We start from the raw sequence: 9,910 nt of genomic DNA, 5'->3' as shown, positions 1-9,910 counted from the left end.
ACGTCTCATGTCTCCCTAAAATGTATAAAACCAAACTGTGCTCTGACCACCTCGGACACACGTTGTCAGGACCTCCTGAGGCTGTGTCACAGGTGCGCATCCTCAACCTTGGCAAAATAAACTTTCCAAATTAACTGAGACCTGTCTCGGATTTTCGGGGTTCACAGACGTGAGGGTGGTCTTGGGGACTGTTTGGGGCCCCCAACACTGTAGTTGTCCTCCAATTTTCACGGCCATTGGAGTTCATCAAGTGAGTGAAAAGGTCAGCAGGACAGTCCACAAAGGCTCTTAGATGCCTCTTTGCTGTGTGCACTCCAAAATTCGTGTGTTGGAAACTTGGTGTCCCTTGTGACGGTGTTGGAGGTGAGGCCTTTGGGAAGTGACTGTTCATGAGGGCTCTGCCTTCCTGAATGGATTGATGCCATTACTGTGGGAGTGGGTTAGTTATCTCGGGAGTTTGACCCCCTTTTTCCTCTTTGTTCATAAGCTCTGGCCCTGTCTCCCCCTCCTGCCACAGGACAGCTCTCACCAGATGCTGCAGCACGCTCCTGGATTTCCCCACCTCCAGAACCATGAGCCGAATCAACTTATTTTTAAATAGATTACCTAGCCTGTGGTATTCTGTGATATCAACAGAAAACAAAGATGCCCTTGTTCCCCCTGTATTAGTGCTCACCTGTCTACCTGTTTACCCTCCCCACCTCCTAAGCCTCACTGCCCCCATCCTGCAGCCTGTGGGACTGGACAACGAGCCTGTAGAACCCGGTCAGTGTCCTCTTAACGGTACAAAGATTGTGCAGGAGCAGTGAAGAGTACATCAGAGACACCAGTCCATGCCACCAACCTTGTTTCTGTCTTCAGTTCTGGCTGCTTGTCGACACGCCGGGTGCCAGATGGAGGAACCTGTTGACAAATTCCCAAGAGAGAAATGATTAGAGTTATTTCCCACGTTGCAGGGGCCTGTGTGGAAACACAGAAGAGGGAGCAGGTCCATGCACAGACGTGCACTCGGTCTCCACCCTTCAAGCGTCCCTGAGCATCCTCTCTGCGCTGGAGTTAGTGCCAGGCAGTGGGTACCCAGATCCCAGTCCCCGCCCCCAGGGGCTCACAGCCCAGTTGTGGGATGGAGTCAGGAAATAAACAGGGAAATGGCTGCTGTGCACAACCGCTCCTACAGGAGGAGGCGTAGGGTCTTGAGGAACCTGGGGGGCAGGTGGAAGATTCTTCTCTGAGGAGGGGGTGTTTGAAGGGGTTTCAAGTCCCTGGCTAGGATGTAGGATTGACTGCCTGCATGTTGAGGGCAATGGCTGGGCCCACCCGCAGAGACAGCTGGGGCTGCAACCTGGGTGGGAGCCAGCCTTGGGGAGGAGGACTTGGGGGATAGGGCTCTAAACTGAGAGGTGGGAAGAGCGAACTTCAGCTGGGAAGTGAGCCTGCTCCTCAGGGTATGGGGTGAAGAACAGGTGTGTTCGGTGGGAGCTGGGCACAAAGCTCAAACGCTGGCCCCACCCTGTCACTAATCTACTCAATCTCTGCGGCTTCTTGTGCCTCAGTTTCTCTAGCTGTCAGCTCTGCCCAGCCACCCATGTCAACAGCCACTACCATCAACATAACAAGGTCACCCAGTACCAAGCGCCCCCAACATCCCTGGCACTCTGGTCTCTTCTAATTCAACCTCAAACTGCCCCAAGTCTTTGGTTTTCTTTTTTATTTTATTTTTTTCCACCTAAGAATGAGCTAATACGAATTCTACCGTGTCAGGTCACTGGGTGAATTTAATAAAATTAAGCAGAGGTAATAAAGCATCAGAAAAGTGCTTTGTAAGTTGTTGTATATAAATGTTAGTTGCATTAGTGCAACCCTTCTTGTGCATGGGGACTCAGTGAATGTTAGCTCTCTCTGCCCACCTTCCCATCCTTCAGAACCTGGGGCACTTGCACCTCCTGGGGCCTCCCTGAGCCTCAGCCTGACCCGCCGCCCCCTGCAATGGGCTGGCACCGCGCTCACACACCCAGCCTGACCCGCCACCCCCTGCGATGGGCTGGCACTGTGCTCACACACCCAGCCTGACCTTCTGCCCCCTGCGATGGGCTGGCACCGTGCTCAAGCACCCAGCCTGACTCGCCGCCCCCTGCAATGGGCTGGCACCACCCTCAAGCACCCAGCCTGACCTGCCGACCCCTGCGATGGGCTGGCACCGCACTCACACACCCAGCCTGAACTGCTACCCCGTGCGATGGGCTGGCACTGCGCTCACACACCCTCTGCTAGTTGCATGGCTGTGTCTCCATCTCTCACCTGCCACTCCCACGAAGGTGAAGGCTGCAGCCAACTCGTGTATCCCACAAACAAGACATACAGGCTAGCACATGGTAGGGGCTGAAAAGTGTGTGTGCAATGAAGGAACTTATCCCACCTCCTGCCTGCAAAGCCCCTGGGGTCACGTAGATTTCATGGCGGCTCCTTTCTGAGGACACAGCAGCAACTCAGAGCTCTGAGAGATGGTGACTGGGTTACATGTGTGAGTGTATAGAAAACATTTCTTGTTTATAAATTAAAAAAAAAAAATACGGCCATCAACGTAATAGGGCCGGGCGAGGTGGCTCACGCCTGTAATCCCAGCACTTTGGAAGGCCGAGGTGGGTGGATCACCTGAGGTCAGGAGTTCAAGACCAGCCTAACTAACATGGCGAAACCCCGTGTCTATTAAAAATACAAAAATTAGACAGGTGTTGTGGTGGGTGCCTGTAATCCCAGCTATTTGGGAGGCTGAGGCAGGAGAATCGCTTGAACCCAGGAGGCAGAGGTTGCAGTGAGCCAAGATTGTACCACTGCACTCCAGCCCGGGCAACAAAGAGAGACTCTGTCTTTAAAAAAAAGTAATAGATGTCGCTTATTAAAAGTTATAGAAATCTTTTAAAAAGTGTAAATGAAATCAAAATCATTTCTAATCTATCACCCGCTTTTTGTTGGCTGCCTTTTGTATAGGTGTACCTACAAATGGAAGGGGTTCAGTGTACTTACACAATCTTTCTTTCTTTCTTTTTTTTTTTTTTTTTGAGACAGGGTCTCACTCTGTCACCCAGCCTGCATGCAGTGGTGCAAACACAGCTCACTGCAGCCCCCACCTCCTGGGCTCAAGCAATCCTCCTGCCTCAGCCTCCCAAGTAACTGGGACTAAAGGAGCATAGCACCACACGCAGCTAATTTTTCATATTTTTGTAGAGATGGGGTCTCACTATGTTGACCAGGCTGGTCTCAAACTCCTGGGCTCAAGCAATCTGCCTGCCTTGGCCTCCCAAAGTGCTGGGATTACAGGTGTGAGCCACGACACACAAAACACAGATACAATTTCACATCCTACATATTTGCTTAAAAATGTCTTGAACATTTCCTCAGTTAATTAAATATCAAAACATGCAACTTTAAAGGCTACACAAAATGGATAGACAAGAATTTTATCTCTCTACTCCTCTCCTGATCTTTCTTTCTTTCTTTCTTTTTTTAAGACAGAGTTTCTCTGTTGCCCAGGTTGGAGTGCAGTTATGTGATCTCAGCTCACTGCAACCTTTGCCTCCCAGGTTCAAGAGACTCTGGTGCCTCAGCCTTCTGAGTAGCTGGGATTACAGGCATCCGCCACCACATCCAGTTTTTGTTTTTGTTTTTGTTTTTTTTTTTTTGAGACGTAGTCTCGCTCTGTTGCCCAGGCTGGAGTGCAGTGGCGCGATCTCGGCTCACTGCAAGCATCGCCCCCCGGGTTCACGCCATTCTCCTGTCTCAGCCTCCCGAGTAGCTGGGACTACAGGCGTCCGCCAGCTCATCCGGCTAGTTTTTCATATTTTTTAGTAGAGACGGGGTTTCACCGTGTTAGCCAGGATGGTTTCGATCTCCTGACCTCGTGATCCGCCCGTCTCGGCCTCCCAAAGTGCTGGGATTACAAGCTTGAGCCACCACGCCCGGCCTGTTTGGTTTTTTTTTTGAGATGGAGTCTTGCTCTGTCGCCCAGGCTGGAGTGGAGTGATGGGATCTCGGCTTACTGCAAGCTCTGCCTCCCAGGTTCATGTCCCTGCCTCAGCCTACCGAGTAGCTTTGACTACAGGCGCCCACCACCATGCCTGGCTAATTTTTTCTATTTTTAGTAGAGATGGGGTTTCATCATGTTAGCCAGGATGGTCTCCATCTCCTGACCTCGTGATCTGCCCTCCTTGGCCTCCCAAAGTGCTGGGATTACAGGCGTGAGCCACTGTGCCCGGCCCACACCATTTTAGTAGATACGGGGTTTCACCATGTCCTGAACTTCTGACCTCAGGTGACCCATCCACCTCAGCCTCCCAAAGTGCTGGAATTACAGGCATGAGCCACTGCACCTGGCCTCCTCTCCTGATCTTTCTAACATTTTATTTACTTCTAAATAACACTGTAAGGGCTCCATTGCACACAACTGGCACATACTTCCTGGAAATGGAGTCTTGGCTCAAAGAGTGGGGTCATGTTTAGGGCTCTTGAGATTTTTCTGGCAATTTCCCAATTTTCACCCCTACTAGCTGCATAAGAAGCCTGTGTCCTTGACTTCTTACCAACATGGGGCTCACGCTTCCTTTTTATTTATTTTATTTATTTATTTATTTATTTTTTTGAGGCAGAGTCTCGCTCTGTCGCCCGGACTGGAGTGCAGTGGCTGGATCTCAGCTCACTGCAAGCTCTGCCTCCCGGGTTTACGCCATTCTCCTGCCTCAGCCTCCCGAGTAGCTGGGACGACAGGCGCCCGCCACCTCGCCCGGCTAGTTTTTGTATTTTTAGTAGAGATGGGGTTTCACCGTGTTAGCCAGGATGGTCTCGATCTCCTGACCTCGTGATCCGCCCGTCTCGGCCTCCCAAAGTGCTGGGATTACAGGCTTGAGCCACCGCACCCGGCCCCTTTTTATCTTTTTATCCCAGTGGGAAAAAGGAGTATCTCATTATTTTAATGCAGGCATGTCAACAATTAGCGGGATCTAACGCCCCACCCCATGTTTACGGTAAAGTCCACGCCAGGAGCGGTGGTGGACTGTGGGGGTTGGCCTGCCTCATCGCCCCGGAGACCGTGGGGGTTGCTAGGGCCCATGCTTTTCAGAGCTTTTATTGAAGCAGGATTTGCCAGCCAAATAACATCTGCACAGAGCCGCGACATCCCTGGAGGCCGCACAGAGGGTCTCGGGATGACCAGGCAGGGTGGGGGCCCGAAGGAGGCCTGTGTCAGGGAGCAGAGCCTCAAAGCCACACCGCTGGTCAGACCTGTCATCGTTCAGACTGAGAAATCCAAGTTAGGAGAGGGGATGGGCCTGGGTTTGACACCCCACAGAACCTCACAGCAGAAGTGGGGGCCGGCCTCAGGCCCGTCCTGAAGGGCGCCTTTGTTCCTGAGATGAGGTTACCCTTGATGTGAACTTGTGTCCCCGAGCTGCCGTCCCAAGGCCATTGTGCTCAGCGTCCACCAGGCCCCACTGTCTAAGGGTGCTCTTTACTGTGGGGGCCAAGCCCCACGCAGAACAAGCCCCCTGCCCAGACAGCCTGGCACTGCTGGGACGGTCCCAAAGGACCCTTTGATGGGCTCTCGAGCAGAGACTCAAGGGACTCAAGGAACAAGCGACACTGGGGACGAGGCTGTCCTGTCTGACATCACCCCGCTGGGTTCTGCCTGAGAAAGGGAGGTCTGTGTGACCCACGGCCCTGTGACGATGGCTGCATGAGGTCATTCAACAGCCTTCAGGCACCTGCCCAGCAGACGCTCTGACAGCAGCTCTCCCCCACCCAGCCCGACCCAGCTGGCTTCTGGGAGCACTAGAGATGGAGAATCTTCAAAAGGGAGCTGTGGCTAAAGAGATGAAGCCTCAATACCAGACCCATCCTCGCCGGGGCCCCTCTGCCCCATCTCATCCATCATCAGGCTTGGGGGCCGCACTCCAACACACAGCCCCTGTCCCACCAGTGCTCCCCGGGCCAGGCCTTTGGGTCAGACTCCTCTGAACCCTCTTCTCAACTAGGCCTCGACCTTTGCCCAGGTCTCCACCATCACCCTCCCAACCCATCCAGTCTCAGGCCTGCCTGGCCCAGTTTCTGCGAGAATCCTGCAAAATCAGTTTGGCAGGAATCCCCCGGCCTAGAAGCCTAATCTCCCTCCACTTCTGATTGAGTTCCTCATCCCTTCTTTGATGTCTCAGTCCTCAGCCTGTCTTCGGCAAGCATCTCGTGGGGCCAGTCCAGCAAGAAGCTCAGGACCTCGAGCGACTTTCCACCCGCCGCCCCAACCCTTCTCATTGGCTACGATCCCCACTGTCTGCTGTATTCAGAATCTCAATCCCTCTCTCGTCCATTGCGATGGCCCTGACTCCTGTTGGGAAGAGTCTTCCTTACCGGTTTTAATGAGCGCCAGAATAATTTTCTTTAGCAGGGAGGGCTCAGGGAATGAATAAGCAATACATAGCGGGGTGGTCGGAGTGATAAGATGAAGCATAACTCTACGGGCCTCTCTGCAAGGAGAGTGATGGGGCTCAGAACATGCCACCCCAAACAGGACTAGCAGGCCAGAATGTGCCACCCCTAACATGCCCCTTTGGCATAAGGGTTATTTTGAGTTGATTACTGAGGGAAATAGTAGACTCAGAAAACCATTGAAAACCAAGTAGAAGTGACCATTTTATAAGGGGAATTGAGATCTCCAAAAGAAACCTCCAACTCTAAGGGTGTCTCTTCTCTGCACCAGGAAGATGAGGATGACCCGAAGTCCCTGGGTCTCTTCTCAGTGGAGAAGGCACACAGCATACCTCCCCCTTGCCTAAGGTGCCCCCTGTTCCCCCCCGCCCCCCCACTCAACATAACTGTGCCTCCCCACACCCTTCCTTCTTCATTGTAGGGAATGCTGTTGTTTCAGACTCAGGGCAAAACTGCCTCTGACGGCTGGGTGTGGTGGATTACACCTGTAATTTCAGCACTTTGGGAGGCCAAGGTGGGCAGATCGCCTGAGGTCAGGAGTTTGAGACTAGTCTGATCAACATGGTGAAACCCCATCTCTACTAAAAATACAAACAAAAATTAGCTGGGTGTGGTGATATATGTCTGTAGTCCCAGCTACTTGGAAGGCTGAGGCAGGAGAATTGCTTGAACCCAGGAGGCGGAGGTTGCAGTGAGCCAAGATCTTGCCACTGCACTCCAGCCTGGGCAACAGAGCAAGACTCCATTTCAAAAACAAAAACAAAGAAAAGAAAAGACAAGAAAACCACAAAAACAAACCAAAAAACCCAAAACTGCCTCTTGGAGATCTGCCCCTGCGTGTCCTCATTTCTCTGGGCTACCTTTGCACATACACACGATGCATGTGTTAATAAGCTTCTGTTCATCCTTATCTTATTAATCTGTCTTTTGTTACAGGATCTGTCCCAACTAAGAACTATAAAAGGTAGAAAATTATGTTTCTTCCCCTTCTAGGAGTCATTGTCTCCCTCCTCCCCTGCCGCTGGATACCTATATTGTGAAGGAATAAAGGGTAGCTGAATGCTACCATCAGAAGGTTAATTTAATTGTGAAAATGAGAAGCTATGAGCTCAAAAGGGTTAATCTGGGAGGAGGAGAGACGGCCAGTCCTCAAGTCTCGCTCTTTCTTCAGGTCTGACAGCCCATAGGACACCCCGCCTTTGTGAGGACAGTGATTTTTCATGGTGAGTGGGTTTGGGGCATTTCCCACAGGGCCTGTTAGAAGTCTGCTACGTTTTCCTCCAAACCCTCCTTTCACCATGCTCTGTGGGGCTGGCGCTTCCCTTGCTCCTGGAAGAAAGCCTCGGCTGCTGCCAGTGGCCCTCAGTACCTCGTTACCAACCTCCTTTGTGGACAGAGGGGTTGCAGCAGGCTGGGGTGGCTGGGGCAGGAAACACCTAAAACTCCTAACTCGGACTCCCTGAGCTGGGGTGGCTGTCTAGAAGGGGCCTAAAGTGGCGATGGATGTGAACAGGCTGTATTTGTTTAAGCTTTGCTACTTGGAGCCAAATAGCTAGCACTTCTGGGTGCTAGTCTTTGGCTTGGCCCTTTTCCTTTCTCGCTGAGATCATTGGACAGACAAGGCAGGCTGAGGAGGCTGGCCTGGCACATGCCCCCACCCTGCCCTGCCAGCTCCCTGCTGTGGCTGGGCTGTTCGTGACCTAGCGAGATGACGCTGTAACCAACCCATTCACACCCAGCATGTGGTGTGGACCTCGCAGAGTGTAGTTCCTTGCTCTAGGGGACCAAACAACACAATTTAATTTGTACCTTGAAGATACATCTCTTCGCCTTCTGCAAACATCTGGCCGCACCTGACACATAGCGCGCAGGAAGGGTGATAGTGCTTCTCCCCGGCCTGTAAAAAAAGCACAAAGCAGTGTTTCTACTAAAGCCAGAAAGGTCAGCTGGGTCACAGTGCCCGGCATGGACACAGCACACTGCGCACAGGTACTCAGGGGATACTGGAAGGGCCAGCCCCCATCATTGGGACCCCAGACCCCTGGGCAGAGCCCAGACCCAGGGGGTGCCCCAGGCTGTCCAAGGTGCCCTGTGGGGAGGCGGGGGGGACCTGGCTGCACTTGCCCAGGCTGCAGGAGCCCAGTGTGCAGCTCCCTGCCGTGGTAGTCTAGGAGGGGTCTGCCTCCTGCAGGCGGCCTCCACAGAGGGGCCTTGGTGTCTCCAGAGGGAGCCGGAGGGGCAGGAGGAGGAGGAAGAAAAGGGGAGAAGGAGGGGAGGGAAAGATAACACGATTTCCCCAGGTGCAGGAATTAGGGGAATGGGGTGAAAAAGGATGAATACTTTCCTTTTCATATCTCTGTATTGCTCAGTATGTTCAACGAGCATTTTGTTTTTATCATTCTTGAAATTTATTAAATTAGATTACAAATGCTAATACTGAAATAACCCAAACAAATTACATTGCCTGATTTGGCTTATTTTTGCCTGGAGGAAAAAAAAACCCACCCCGAAATGCTGCCTTCACCCCCACATTCCAGCGCACACTTCCTACCCCAAGGGCATGGTGGGTGCAGCCTGTTGCTAAATGCGGATGCTAAATCCCCGTGGCTCAGTCTTTCCTAAAACGGGAAGAAGTTTCCTAATCCCTACCTACATTTCAATTTGTAACAACCAGTTTCCTGAATCAGTAAGTAAAGGGCTAAAATATCATTTTGAGCATCCAGTTTTCCCTGTCCTGTGCCTTCCCTAGGATGAAAACAACCCCTGAGGTGGCCCCTGTGTATTGGGAGCAAGAGCCCCAGAGCAGGTTTTCTCCTGCACAGAGCCCGGTGTGGCCTTCTCTGCCGAACTCCCGGCCAGGTGATAAGGCCATGAGTCTTCCAGCAAAGGGGCCCTTCCCGCAGGTGAGGAGGTTGACTTCAGTCCTGTCTGCCCTCCAGGGCCCAGGCTCGGCACCAGCTGCCTCCTCCACTGGAGCAGCCCTCCCACTGTCCCACCCCTGCCACCCTGACTGCTCTCTCATCCCAAATGCCACCTCCTCTTGGGAGCTTTCCCTGAACGCTTCCCTAATTTGGGTGTTCACAGCCCCATTTCCAGTTTGGGGATTACTTGTGTGTATTCTTCCCCACTAGACAGCCAGCCTCTCAAGCGCAGGGCCTGGCACCTGGGCCATGTCAGGGAGTACCAGGTGCAAGGATCTCTCTGGACAGAAGGTCACGCCACAGCATCTGGCCCCAGAATGTGGGTGAAATGATCATTTCGCTGATCACAATTATTCAAACATCCAGTGGTCTGAGTAGCACTCTTTTTATTTGTTTTTTGGAGACGGAGTCTCGCTCTGTTGCCCAGGCTGGAGTGCAGTGGCACGATCTCGGATCACTGCAAGCTCCGCCTCCTGGGTTCACACCATTCTCCTGCCTCAGCCTCCTGAGTAGCTGGG

At 52.6% G+C, this 9,910-nt stretch overlaps 1 protein-coding gene across 1 annotated transcript in view; it reads right to left on the bottom strand.

Moving 5' to 3' along the window:
• Positions 1-817: 817 nt before the first annotated feature.
• Positions 818-9,910, bottom strand: part of LOC111527578 (actin-binding LIM protein 2-like) — a 36,811-nt gene continuing 27,718 nt past the window's right edge. Inside the window, exons 5-6 of the mRNA XM_026448275.2 lie at positions 8,281-8,368; positions 818-903 (exon numbers count right to left, since the gene is read on the bottom strand). Of these exons, the coding sequence (XP_026304060.2) occupies positions 818-903; positions 8,281-8,368 (174 nt within the window). The remainder of the gene's footprint in view (positions 904-8,280; positions 8,369-9,910) is intronic.

This window comes from Piliocolobus tephrosceles, chromosome 3, assembly GCF_002776525.5.
Source record: "Piliocolobus tephrosceles isolate RC106 chromosome 3, ASM277652v3, whole genome shotgun sequence".
Lineage (NCBI taxonomy): Eukaryota > Metazoa > Chordata > Mammalia > Primates > Cercopithecidae > Piliocolobus > Piliocolobus tephrosceles.
This window is presented reverse-complemented; position numbering and strand designations above follow the sequence as displayed.